The sequence below is a fragment of the Lampetra planeri genome, chromosome 12 (assembly GCF_965212315.1).
Source record: "Lampetra planeri chromosome 12, kcLamPlan1.2.h2, whole genome shotgun sequence".
NCBI classification, from domain to species: Eukaryota; Metazoa; Chordata; class Hyperoartia; order Petromyzontiformes; family Petromyzontidae; genus Lampetra; species Lampetra planeri.
In genome coordinates this window covers 10,804,620-10,818,784 of record NC_136118.1, presented here as the reverse complement: position 1 = coordinate 10,818,784, position 14,165 = coordinate 10,804,620, and the positions used below count along the sequence as shown (strand labels likewise).

Here is a 14,165-nt window from a genome sequence, read left to right as displayed (position 1 = left end):
GTCCCCCTGAATTCTATAAAAGTCTTTTCAGCATCATAATTGTTGGAAACATTGTCGAACTAGTGTCTGGATCACAATAGCCACAAGTGCTACACAGTGCCGTGCACACATGGTATGACTGATTCAATGTGAATGTTATAGAAGCCTGCACGTGTTGTGCATTGGTCAACAAAGTCGAATTCAGACGATGTCATCCATGATGCATGATTATCCTCAGCCATTGTCTACCCCCTGTTGGATGAAGGCCTCTCCACGATGTCACCATCCCTCACAGTCACGCGATCCCACAATCCATCTCACTCCTGCACACGAACTGATCTCATCTCATCGTTCCGTCAGTGTAGAGGTCACCCTCGTGGGCGCATTCTCTCCTCTGGCTGAGGTTCCATCACCGGTGCCATCCATTAAGCATTATCGCTTCTGGCAATGTGTCCTTCCCAAAGACACTTATTTTTTTTAAAGAACAATGTGATGCCTCCGATTCGTGTTTGTTTTCTGGTGAATGTCAGTCGGTTGTGATTCACGACACGAATTTGTCCACGCTTCCCTAGCAAACACATTTCAGATGTTGTTCCATTTTCTTTATCAGAGTCGATGTTTCTGATCTAAATGTTACCGCTGGAAGTATGTGCAACGATTGTAAACGTTATTAGGCACCCTGGTGTGTTGCTTTTCATTATGAAATCCATTTCCCAAAATGACTTATTTGCTTGATTTCATTATTTTGAATCATATCTATCTGCCATAACTGTTTGTAGTTATATATCCGATTCTGCCATATTCCACTTTTGTCCCTCCAACAATAATTACATTTTATTTAGCATGATAAACGTTGCAAATGCTGTACTGCATTGAGTGTATAGATTAGCTTAGAAATAATAGGGCCTGGAACATCACTAGCAAAATATGTTATATGTCCTCTTAAGACATATTATATATAATAATAATGACATTATATGTCATAATAGGAACGTATTATATGTCCTCTTCAGACATATTATACAAGCATGATCAAATATAAAATAATAAATTTTATTTCGCATCGCACATGCGCGTTTGAAAACATAAAACATGACGTGGCTTTGCGGTCAATGCTGCTGGCTTCCGTTAAATTCTCCAATGATATTCTCACATCTTGGCTTCATAGACACATGAACAACTGTATACCAGCAGTGCCTTCACTATCAGAGCTCCAAGCCATTGTTTATCGTTGCTCAAAAGAACCTTCAATCATTCAGAGCCCTAAAAATGAGTCCGATGGTTTAAACTCCGCTCCACACATGACTTGTGTTAGTGCTCGAAAAGCCTTTGAAGTCATTATCAATTCCATAGCACACATTTATTTACGTTAGAACTGCTCTCTGGAGTAGATTTTTCCCGTTTGTTTAGTTTCATAGGCCGTACATATTTCATATATTTCATATGTACGGCCTACAGTCATACAGGCCACTGACGCTAATCGACAGCAACTGGTGTTCCAAAAAGGTTCTTTAAAACTATAATATAATTTTAAAAAAACCTCATTGAATTAACATGTCCTGTAACTGCAATCGACCATTTGTACAACATTGTACCCATTGCACCACAAAGATCTGCAATGAAAGAGACAATGTACGCGTGCGGCATATTTCATACAGCACTGCTGTCAACCCCCTTACGCCACAAGGCTTATACACCTCATCCGGCGAGCACAGATAAAAAGACACAGCGAGCCGAGCAAATATAGTGGACAAGTAATTCTAGATTTGAAGCTTTCGTGACTGCAAGGATTCATATTCTTAGGTTTTTTCGGTAAAGTCACGTAGGAGAAATATTAAAATTAATAAAAGTAAATTTTTATTTTTTTTACTTTTATACATTTTATTTTTTATTTTACTTTTATTAATTTTTAATTTTCACCTACGTGACTTTACCGAAAAAAACCTAAGAATATAGACAAGTAATTCCTATGGGAGCTTGCATTAAGGAGGTCACCTTCTTCCCTCCATAGAGAGGAGGGGTGGAAAGGGGGAGGGGGAGGTGGAAGCTGATGAGCAGTAGGGCTGAGGTGATGGCGCAGATGTTGAGCTGGAATAAATCATCGTCTTGTACATGCAGCAGTTGTTGCCGTAGGGTTAAGCCATGAATAACACGTGAACGACGTGGGTTTGAATCGTTCCCTTTTTTTACCCACCCCCTCGGGTGTCGTGACTTCCCACCGAGCGATGGAATGTTTCAGTTTTCACAATTTCAAATCTGACAATGAAAACAACCTGTATTTTCAGAACAATCATAACCTGTCGCTGTTAGCATGAAGTCATTTGGCATTACGTCGACCCTACGGCCCACAGGTATTTTTCGTTGGCGGATCGGCTTGAGTCAATTGCTCGCCGCTTCCATCTCGCTGCGCTCCCTTCCTCGCCGGGGGGGGGGGGGAGGGGGGGTTTACCTGCAGGTACATGCTGGCATAGCCCAGGCCGAGCTGGCGACAAGCCACGGACGCTTCGAGCATCCCCCAGCCCTCGCTGCACACCGTGCCCCAGTGAAGCGTCCCGTTGGGGCCCCCGTCCATGAGCACCTCCACGCGGCCCTCAAAGCGGTTGCGGCCGCCCTGCAGGCGGATCTGGTGGCGCGTTCGACGTCGCGCAAGCGGTGCGAGAGCGTGCCGTTAGAAGCTGCCGCCGTTCCCACCGCCGCATTGTGGGATAGCGACACTATACGCCCGGTGAAAACTCCGCGAGCCGACGTGAAATTCTGTACGAATGCAGTGGGGTTTTTTTTTTTAAGATTGAAAACGAACGTTTTGTTTAAGTCGGGTAAATGGCGTGTTAATTTTAGAAGGTAAAACTCTTTCAAAAATAATGAGGAAAATATTTGAAGGAAACTAGTTCTGGTCTTAGTAAATATAGTCTGCTCCTTTCGGGCAGTGTCCCAAGTGCTCCGTTGAAACGCTATTCCTAACTGCACCGATGCATACATCTTGAAGATTTCTGATATATCAACAGCTGATATATATTTCGACATTTCTACTCCCAAAAGCCGAAGGGTTCACATTCACCCATGAACTGTGGAACCCTTTGTGCACTGCTTGGATTCTGACACGAATAGAGCAGTCGGACCGGTGCCCTGTAAACAACAACGGCTGCTGTTCATTTGCGAGCGTTTACCCGCTTCTCGAAGCCCATGGCGGGCACGTGACAGCGAACCGCCGCGTCCTCGTGGTGCCCGCAGCCGTGGTCCGAGGCGTTCCCATGCGGGCAGTCGAAGATGCTCCTCTCCTGCCCCGTGCACTGCACCATCGCCATGTGGATGGGACCCATGGCTGCGATGGAGACATCAGCAACATCGATCGCGGCAAATTCACAACAGAGTTGAAGTTGATAATTGGTTTTTTACCCTTTTATCTGGCAACAAAACTGACACCTTTTTTTACAAGGAGTCATGTTTGCATAGACCACAATACCTGCAGTCATAATGCAAACAAAAAACATAACTCTGATAATGTATGCACTGTCCTTGAAGTTGATTGGTCCACACCCGAGACAGCTTTCCTTAGAGCCTAGTCTCACATGGGTTGGACCAGATGACGGGTGTGGACCAATCAACTTCAAGGACAGTGCATACATTATCAGAGTTATGCTTTTTGTTTGCATTATGACTGCAGGTATTGTGGTCTACGCAAACATGACTCCTCGTAAAAAAGGTGTCAGTTTTGTTGCCAGATAAAAGGGTAAAAAACTATTATCATATATTTTTTACTGCCAAATGAGATTCCAATGGTGAGAGTTGAATTTATCGCATATTAACTAACGGCACACAACGGTGCAGGCGGCCGACACATTGACGATACACGATCCAGATGTGGCGGACGTTCAAGCCCAAGCAGCGGCGAGTGGCTCTACGTGCCGGGAATCACGGACGCCTGCAGTGTGCGTGTGCTGCACAGCGTGCCTGCGTACGCGCGGACGTGTGCACGTGGCACGCTCATGTGCTCTGCACACGTTTCTGTGACGTGCACGTGCATGGAGACAAACAAAGACAAAAGACAAAGATCCCCCATACAGCTTGTAAACAGACTCTGTCTTCTCGACAGACCTGTTCTCCACCTGAGGACGGCTGCTTGCGTTGTGGCCGAAACGTCGTGAGAATTATTTTATTATGTTGTATTTTTATTATTTTATTATTTCCCTTCTACGTGACTTTACCGAAAGAACCAAGAAGATTAATCCCTGCAGTCACGAAAGCTTTAAATCGAAATGTAAACAGACTGTTAAGGCAAATGCTGTTAGCGAGTAGCACCTATGAAGGCTGGCACGGCACACGAAGGGGTGGGTGGCCAGCACCACGCCCGGCCGCCTTTGTCTCCCCAGTGGCGATGTTTACACAGGGGAGACCCAGGACCGGTTCAGATAATCATCACTGGTGTTGGCCATGAGAGGGAATTGACCTCGTAGTGCAGCGCGCTAACCGCTACACTACCATTACCCACATGGAGACGCACACCAAGGGCACGCACGCGCACAAACACGTGCACACCACTCATTTAACACAGATGTTGCACGTGCCAACTTGAGAGGATGACTTGAATAGGAATAGTTTTTTTCCACTCCCTGCTGGTCTGGTCAAAGCTGACACTTGTGTTTGACCTATTGTTTAGGGTTAAATTGTAAAATGCAATGAGTAAGGGTTTTAAAGATATGTTACATAACGCTTGCCAGAACTATGAACCATGTAAGATGTACTTGGCAGCCCCACGCTTTTGAAATACTTTTAGCACAATTCCATTGGAAATTTGTAAAAAAAAATTTTTTTTATAAGTTCTCAATGCACTACATGTCTAACATAAACTATCTCGTTAACATCGTGTCATTTTTACTGCCTCATATACACTGTCTTGGTTGTACTGTTTATACCCATTGTACTGGTCACATTTGTGTTGTCTCATTTGCCCCGTCTGTTTACCTTGATCCGTTTCATTTGTTCCATTGGCCGAAATGATCATTCGCACAGCATTTGCACAAAACCATCATTGATTCTTACGCGTACAATTCGATGCACGTATCCTCAGCATAACAATTGACTTTTGTTGACGATTCCCCGCATCGGTACGTGCTTAGTAAGTTCATGGGCCGCTCGTGTTCTCTCCCACCTTGACCCATGCGGCCACTCATGAGGGCCTCTTTGGCACTGCCGAAGCCGAGCTCGCGACACACGACGCTCGCCGACACGACGTTCCAGCGCTGGTCGCACACGGTGCCCCACTCTCCACCGCGCTGCACCTCCACTCGGCCTTCACCCGTCATCGCCCCGCCCTTCAAGCGCACCATCGGGACCTGCAAACGACAAACATCTCCCGTGTGGCACTCAGCAGACCGTTGGACCAAGGGCTCTGAGCGAGCACCTGCCAAGGATGGTGCGACGCACAACGGCGTGGTGTGGCCAGAACCACGTCCGACCGACCACCTTTGTCTCCCCATCGCTGACGTTTATACACACCACTAGTTGATGATTTCACGAATTTAAGGCTGATTCTGAATAGGGAAGGCCCGGGACCTATTTCGATATCTCTTCCCACTGATGTTAGCCATGGTAGGGAATCCAAGCCACTTACATTTAGGTGGCCGGGTGGCTCAGAGGTCAACAGCACTAAACCGGCACTGATCCTGGATTCAAATCCAGGCAGTTTCCTGTAATTAATCTGGATTCTGAAGTGCAGCGAGTTGATGGCCTCAGCCCGTCATTAATGACTGCACAAAAGAACAAATCCCATCCCGTGATACCCTACACTTAATTTGTATAAATCCCAGCTCTGAGAGTTCAACATTTCTGTCAAGTGACAGACAGTGCTCTCTCGCGGCAGAGCAAGTGGAGAAGTGCCGCCACCTCAGATGCAGCTCTGTGATATCCACTTCTGTCAGCTCTTCTCGAACACAAAAGGCGGTGCAACTGCTCTGTGAGCAATCTTAATTGTTTAATTTGTCTCCTGTCACGACGTCGAAAGCACCATCGGGATAACATCTGAAGAAACAAACAAGTTTGAACACAAATTCCTTGGACATCTGTGGGAGGGTAGCAGGTCTGCCCCTTTGCGCACCTCCGCCTTGAAGATCTTCTTGAAGGCGACACCGGGCGAGAAGGCAGGGCCTGGCACGCAGCTCACAATGGCCGGCATCCCAGCAAGGCAGCTGTTGTGGGCCTTGGCGCCCAGCGGTAGGAGGTCGTGTTGACACGCGGTGATGTGCGACTCGGTGCCCGTGCAGTTGAGGGAGTGCACTAGGAAACTCGGCCTCTCCTGCTGCCGCTCAGAGAAATGCCTGCCGTCGGGACGGGCGCACGTGCGCGAGCGCGAGGAGAAAAAATAAATCTAAATCAGGCAATGCTCTGTGAAATGTTCTTATATAAAAACCGCTGTGACTTTGTGCCATTACTTAAACGGTCTATTCATTCCCTTGGGATGAACACAAAAATTGTCTTGTGAAGACTGCTGTATTTCCTTTGAGCGTGTGTGAGTAAGCGAGTGTATATTCAGGGAAGCCAAGCGATTCACTCATTTCAGTGACAATGCTTAAAATCGTGTAATTTAACAGGGTGGCAATAAGATGAGGAGCATATTACAGAGACAAAATCGCCGTAAGCAAAGATCAGCATAGTTAGTGTTAAGCAACCCATGGCTCAATTGTCTAGGGATGGCTGAATTATTTACTCAAACGCCTGTAAGGGCAGGAATAAAGTGCTGATGGCACATGAGCAGACTTTTTTAAGCTGTATACATATATATATGAATCACCAAGCAGGCAGAGCAAGTATGCAGTGACATTTGGATGACCTGGCAATCTAGAATCAATCACACCCCCGCACATTGCCTCTCTCTCTCTCGTGGGGCTGATATAGAGATGCAAAGGCTTCACTCTGGTGTCAAATGCTTCCTTTTATGTACACATTCTACTGAAGCCTCGCTAAATGACCACGTCACATTGCCATAGGCTCTTGCTTCAACACTGCCTGATATACTGGAGCCAATGATCGCAGGTCAATTTAAACGGCAATTGTTCTTCGACGAGCACGATGAGGTGCCACTTAGGGGAACGTGGACATTATCGGTTCGATTATTGTACAACTGCCTTTGCTAGAATGCGAAATCATTGCAATTAAACCGCGTTCATCACTCGTTTAAATGCCTAATTTTCTCAAACGGACCACATTGTAAATATCTATTAAAACGAACAATTGGTGGCTCGATCGAGCATGATCAATTGCCGATCATCTCCTATTTCGAACCCCGAGCCAGTGGTAGAAATTCTACATTCCTAAGGTGAGGATGAATATTCCAAAGGGCCACCGTGGTTGATTTCCCCAAAGAGTATTACATCATTTTATCCAACCGTCGTGACATCTTAACCTTGAATACCAAACATGTGTTTGGGTCATAATAATTAGACCTCATGAGAGCTCTGATATGCCTGACTGTACACCCTGCATACCACAACTCCGAGGCTGCAAGTAGCTGCGAAGATAGCATCCATAAATGTTAGGTCAGTTTCTGCATAAATCACGTGTCAAATTTTGACATTTTCAGGCCACCATCTGTGATGCCAAGTCTCCACGTTCCAACATCACGTCTGATTTATGCACCGAATTATTGTGACTTTATTGCTGCGATTGGCAAGATGTAACATTTTCGTCTAAAAGCAAAGCTGGTTTGGCAAAGCTCCAACAAGCAGCCTGGGCGGCTCTACCTCTTCTCCTTTGGGTTGACCTCGTTGGTCAAATTCAAGTTTGTCTCAGCCTGAAAGAGATCGCTGGAGAGACAAGGGTAGAACAGTGAACCTCCCTGTTGTCACGTTGCAACCGCATGTTGCGTCTCAACAGGTTAGCTGTGTACAAGATATTGCACTGGATTGAAACTCATATTGCCGATGGTATCATCTATACCAATTGTATCATCATCTGACCACCGCCACCACCGCCATCAACAATCATTTATTCTTTCGCCACAGTGGAGCAGTGGCACAGTTGTTCGTGCAATGCGCTATGAACTTGATCTCACGAGTTCAATTCCTATCTGACCCAAGGCCCAAACCCCCCTTCACCAACCCACACTGTCACTCGTGTCGTAACGTCTTGTGAAATAAACCCCGTGACCGACAGCATAGGGGGGCCTTTGAACTGCATTTGATTAACAAACGGATGAAAGCTATTAATTCGAATTTATTCCTCAGTCAAAACTGATTTCGTATCGAGTATCGAGTGCTGCTTTGCCGAAATCATCTTGTGATTAAGCACCTTGCTCTTCAGCACTTTTTTACGAAAAGCTAATCATGCTATCACCGTCCTGTGATTAGCATGGTTGGCTACGTATGGTGCAAAAGAAGTTCAACATACATACGCGGTTCACACGAGACCCATGAAAACACAAAAACAGGAAGGTTTCTGTGCATTTTTGCACACACGTGTGCGTCATTTCAAACTGTTTCCATCGGGCTCCGAGCAGTAAGCAGCAGGTCCTGGTTTGCTGTTTGTTTTCGCAATGTAGCTTTATCTTTGAAGTGCGGTCAGTCGTTGGTGTATACTTAAGAGTGCCCCTAAGCACTGCCGTATTACACCGTGACATTGTGAAAGATGCTGGTGACTTGGGGAGGACTTCAACCAGCTGTGGATTGTTCACGACTTCTAGATTTGAAGCTTTCGTGACTGTAAGGATTCATATTCTTAGGTTTTTTCGGTAAAGTACCGCAAAAACCTAAGAATATTTGTTCACGACTGTTAATGACGACTTGTCAAGTAATACAACTTTCAAAAGACAAATTATAACTCTGAATTTCGGTCATGTGTAAAAAATTAAGCGATTGGCAACGGCAAGCCGATGCCCTATTGTGTGGTGGCGGGGAATTTGCCAGAGAAATAAGAGATCATTTCTCCCGAGTGGATAACTTTTGTTGCCACGGTATTTATTGTTTTTGGGTCACACTGGGAATTGTGGTGGCTTCCTCTCTGCCTGTAAGAAATACACAATTACACCCAACCAGCCACTTTAACTCGAAATGAGGTTGTTTGTCTCAGCGATACGATGTAATAGGTAAAAGTAAAGATATATAGTGTCGCATATACGGGGTTTGGAATTAAATTTTTATTTGAATAAGGGTAGTTTATTGATTTAAAATATTTTTAGAAAATTGGGGGGAAATTGTAAAAAGTCCTTTTCATAAAACTAATCATACTAATGAATAGGATCAAAATGTACATATCCTTTACATGCTGTTAAATAATTGCAACTAGGCTGCAGTGAATGAGTTTTAAGTCGAAATAAATTACTTGTAATCTAGTAGATATAATTACAGTCAAAATCAGGAGACGACTGTGAAATAACATAAATGTCATGAATTTAATGAAATTGCAATCAGGATGCTACTGTGTAAAGAGCCGCACAAGACGGATTACATCTAATTACAAATTGGCACTTGAAGTACGAAAAAAATAATTCCAGAAGTGGCTCTCTATGGAAAATAGAAAATTCCATAACTAACACGAATGTAGTTATATTTCTCTCGCTTCTTCACGAATTAGCAGCGATAGTCGATAAAAATCATATTTAAATCAATTAACTTAACAAAATAATAGCAGATTTTTTTACAAAGTTGTTCACTATTCAATGAACATTGGACACTGGTCATCTCTGATAATTCACAGCTGATAATGTGAATTGTATTTTGCTGTCCATGGCAGGCACAATAATATAGCTATACTAACACATTTCGATTTAAAGCTTTCGTGACTGCAGGGATTAATCTTCTTGGTTCTTTCGGTAAAGTCACGTAGAAGGGAAATAATAAAATAATAAAAATAAAACAGAATACAATTATTCTCACGACGTTTCGGCCACAACGCAAGCAGCCGTCCTCAGGTGAAGACCAGCTGCTTGCGTTGTGGCCGAAACGTCGTGAGAATTATTTTATTATGTTTTATTTTTATTATTCTATACTAATACACTTACCGGGTGGAGTGGTGTCACAGTGGTTAGCATGCGACACGATAAACCGGCAAAACCAGAGTTTAATTTCTGGCCATCGGTGTCAAGCGACATCAGACACGACCGAGTCTCCGACTCCCACCCACCCCTTCACCAACCGGCATTAAGTATGGTCATTGAAAAATGCCATGACCAACGTGGCGTGATGAGGCCTTCATCTATTGGTGGATTGAGGATGATAGTGAAGTGTAACGCACCTGCACATCTTTTATACTAGATTAGCATTTGTGCGCTTGGAGGCGCGGTTAACATTTAACACGGTGGTTGCCTTGGTGTATAAAAGGAACACAAAATGGTCAGCTTTTTTTTTTTAGAACAAGCTCTGATAACTTCCATTGAGCAGCACCTGCACGTGATTTAGTTGAGCTCGCCGAGCATGTCACGACAACTGCCGATTCTAGAGCGGGTTTCCGCTGGGTAATAAAAATAAAAAAGGGTGGCTGTGTGGAAGACACGGGGCTGCCCTGTGACTGCCTGCACGCCCTCGGCTCTGTCTGGCCAAGCCACAGGCAGCCGTCAAATGACAGCAAACAGGATGGCACGACTTTCTGGAGCATGCCACGCATTCCCCAAGCCACATCCATACCTCTTTTGTCGGGTTTAGTTTCCCTCTCCAAGCCGTAATTGAACATTCCTCGTGACGCACATTTCACCGAGTTTCGAGTTCCGATTTAGACTTCAAAGACGACCATTTTAGGACATTTTCACTCAATTATAGGGAGGTACAGAACATGCAAATGTTCTCCGGATTAAAGAATTAAATATTTTTGTATGGTTATTTTCCATAAAGGAATCAAGTGGCAACAACATAAATAGTTTTTTTCTGCAATTCTGTACTGCTACGTCTGCACCCTCCGCCTTCACTAACCGGCACCGACCAGCGTGGCGTGAAGCACTCCTAAATAACCCCCGCGACCAAACACGGCACGGGGAGGCCCTCAATCCAGCGGTGGATTGTCAGCGGGGCTGTGCGTGCAGTCGTATACTCGAGTGGCTGCCCATTCTTCAGCCGATAACAGCTGTGGCCGATCTCCATCACGCCCCCCCCCCCTCCCCCCGTTACCGACCTGTAGAGCACGCGGTTGACTTTGCGTTCGGCAGGAAATCCCATCATGCCGCAGATGACGCGGCTGTTACGCGGGGTCCAGTTTTCGTCGCACACGTGGCGCCATGAGCCCATGTAGCGGACCTCAACGACGCCCTCCGTCACGGGCAGTCGCTTCTTGGCAGCCGGGAGGATGGGGCGGAGGCGCACATCCTCCAAGCGGTTGTCGTGCACGGTCTACAGACGGGCAGGGTGACATGGGGGAGCTCAGTCGATTCATTCATTCGTTCATAAAAGTCAAAAGTGATTTTCTGTTCAAATGAGTATCGAGGCTGTGCTCATACAACACCGACAGCCCCGAGCCAAATTCAACTTTTCTATGGCAGGGACGAGCCAATCCAGAGAAAAATTGCTGTTGACTTTCCAGCAAAGTGGTAGTCATCTAATCGAACCTTGGAGGGATGATTAGCCGAGTCAATCCTCCAGTAGGATTTAAATGCAAGCAGCTCAATCTCCTGCTGAGCCACCTGGTTATTACCTAAATGATAAATATTCGCTTTTGGCTAAGTAGGTTTTCACGGTTTTGCTGCATAGGTCACTGATATGTTTTTGGGTTGTACCGCGCATTGTTCGGTCGGAAATATGTTTCACGAAAGTTTCCCCAGCGCATAGGCTGAAATGTCGGACAGAATGCGAGTATAACCCCTAAACCACATCGGAGACCTTTTGCTTTTGGCAACAAATGCCGTGCTTCATTTCCTGACCCAGCGGCGGTAGCTATCGAGCGTGCAGGCGGTGCAACTGCACCGAGCTCCACGCAAGCGCCGCACTCCATTCCCTGCGCCAGGGTCCGTGCCAACTGCGGTATACTCCATGTGTTGAAGATTCGTGTTAGATTTTCCTTGACCGGGTTTGATGACATGTGAACGGGTGTGGTGACACGTGAACGCATCGCGATTGGAATTAAATGAGAAACGAGGGACGCCGCACTGGGTCATTTAAAAAGAACAATTCTCTGGAACACAATCAACGAGAGTGCATCGGAGAGCTGTTGATGTTTCCAGGCAGCTCTGAGTTTGGATCAAGCAGTTCGTGGGTTCTTGGCTACACAACCGAGTCTGCTGCCTGCATTCTTCTGCTATGACACAACGGTTTTTTTTGTGTGACCACGTGACTTCCACCAAAAAAACGGTGATCCACCTTGCCAGTAGCCACAGTAGAAGTGCTAAACTGCACCGGGTCAGGCACGAGTGCGGGTGTGACGCATCTCCTCCACTTTACTGAAAAGAGACAACCTCGTTAACAAAAATGTAAAAGAAATAATAATGCGAAAAAAATTAAATGTGTGCCGACTGGTATTTTTTAAGGCATGTATGAAGGAATACACTGCAAGAATAGTCCCAGCAAAATGCATTTTGAATAAATGTTTGCTGGAATCGTGTAGTGGCTTATAGTTTAATAGTGCAGCAGATGTATTTATCAGAGGTAATGTGTTTGCGAGACAATATTGTTGATGGAAACAAATGATGAAATAACAGAGTAATGAAAGTGAGATTGCTTAGAAGCTTGCCGATGTGTGTGGCACTCGTGAAAGTGACCGAGTGAGGTGGCAGTCGTCTTAAGCGGAGCACTCCAAAATGATTACATAATATCCGACATTTCCCTGCTGGAAAACAATCCGCAAAAAATCCACACTCAAAATCAAACTCTCCAGGTGTGCAATTTTTTACCCCCTATTTATGCAGCGTCTTATAATGGCAGCTGCATATAGATTTACTTTTATTAATTGTAAAGGTGCAGCCCTGCAATTGCTTGCTCAGCAACTGCTGATGGAAGGGCCTCCGCAAGAGTGAGCTCTAGAGGGCACTTTATGGAGTATTTGGCCGACTGCCATGTGGCCAGATGCCTTGGGAAGACCTCTGAGTACCCACACTTGACCCCACCACATATGACCTGCCGGTCGACCAGCTGATGCGTGAACAGAAGCGAGGGGGTTGAGGGGGATTTAAGATACCTGGCCATTGTTTCAAGTGCAGTGTGCAAGCCATTATACCATGGTAACATCCTTACATTGCATTGTGTGATGCATTATTACTCCTGTATTGATTTAATTTAGAGACATCTAGCGGTAATAAGGCTGCTAACCCTTTCCCGTTCCGAGATGTCTGCAAGTTGCACGGTGGGTCCCGTTCACTGCTGAATTTTGGAACGCGCAAGCGGTTAGCGTTCATTTTATTTAGAGAGGCGTAGCGCCATTGTTTTTAAAGACATTGCACTCACCGCAGCGAACCATAGCGACACGACCACACTATGATAGCTGGTGCCAAACTGTGCTACACGCCCACCCGCATGGCCTTGTGGGAGCCTCAGTACTGATAGTTATTTTATTTCAGTTTTTCACATACGTCATGAGAACGTAATCGGAAGAAAAACGGACGATGTACAACAAAATAATTGGAACGGGTTAATATGCAAGTATGCATTCATTATTTTGTTAGTGTACCTTCAGTCTGGATAGAGGCAGCAGTAAATTATTAAGATCAAGTACTGTTATCAGCACAAACAACTATGCTTTCAAGTGTGGCCCAAAAATGCACATTTTTCGACTGCTGCCAAGCATAGGGTACAGACTAATAATATAATAACCTCAGCTCACCGCATCCAATTACGCACAGATGCCTGCATTATGAAGCAGTGGTATAGTCCATGTAATTTTGAGACTCTTACTGGATATGTATTTGTACTCTGGCAAAAATGTATTGCACAAAGCAGCACAAGCAGTTACATCTTTAGACACATTCATCACAATTGCTTTATCCTAAGAAAAGGGTGTGCATGAGTTTACAAGCTTTGGGAGTCTGGATTGAATTAAGAAGAATGTTGTTTGCTAAATATCATTATTTCTGTATAAATGCCGCTCTCTCTCTCTCTCTGGGCCTTCTGGAAAACCATTCATTAAGATGATGATACGTGCATTTGTAATGAAAACATTCAGCTGCGTTGATGTTGTTATATCGCTCTTTGCCTCCCTAAAATATAAAAACATCCATCCTACCGTCACAGCATATTGACTTTTTTTTTACGACAGGAAACTAAAATCCGACATTACGTAAA

General features: G+C 45.1%; 1 protein-coding gene across 2 annotated transcripts in view; it reads right to left on the bottom strand.

The window, feature by feature from the left end:
• LOC144721679 (lysyl oxidase homolog 3A-like) overlaps window positions 1–14,165 on the bottom strand; it is a 40,436-nt gene that overhangs the window by 13,467 nt on the left and 12,804 nt on the right. Inside the window, exons 4-9 of one of the 2 annotated variants that reach the window (XM_078599512.1) lie at window positions 11,074–11,288; window positions 7,716–7,778; window positions 6,074–6,293; window positions 5,129–5,312; window positions 3,147–3,301; window positions 2,429–2,602 (exon numbers count right to left, since the gene is read on the bottom strand). In XM_078599512.1, the coding sequence (XP_078455638.1) occupies window positions 2,429–2,602; window positions 3,147–3,301; window positions 5,129–5,312; window positions 6,074–6,293; window positions 7,716–7,778; window positions 11,074–11,288 (1,011 nt within the window). The remainder of the gene's footprint in view (window positions 1–2,428; window positions 2,603–3,146; window positions 3,302–5,128; window positions 5,313–6,073; window positions 6,294–7,715; window positions 7,779–11,073; window positions 11,289–14,165) is intronic. The other variant, XM_078599514.1, reaches the window with a different exon arrangement.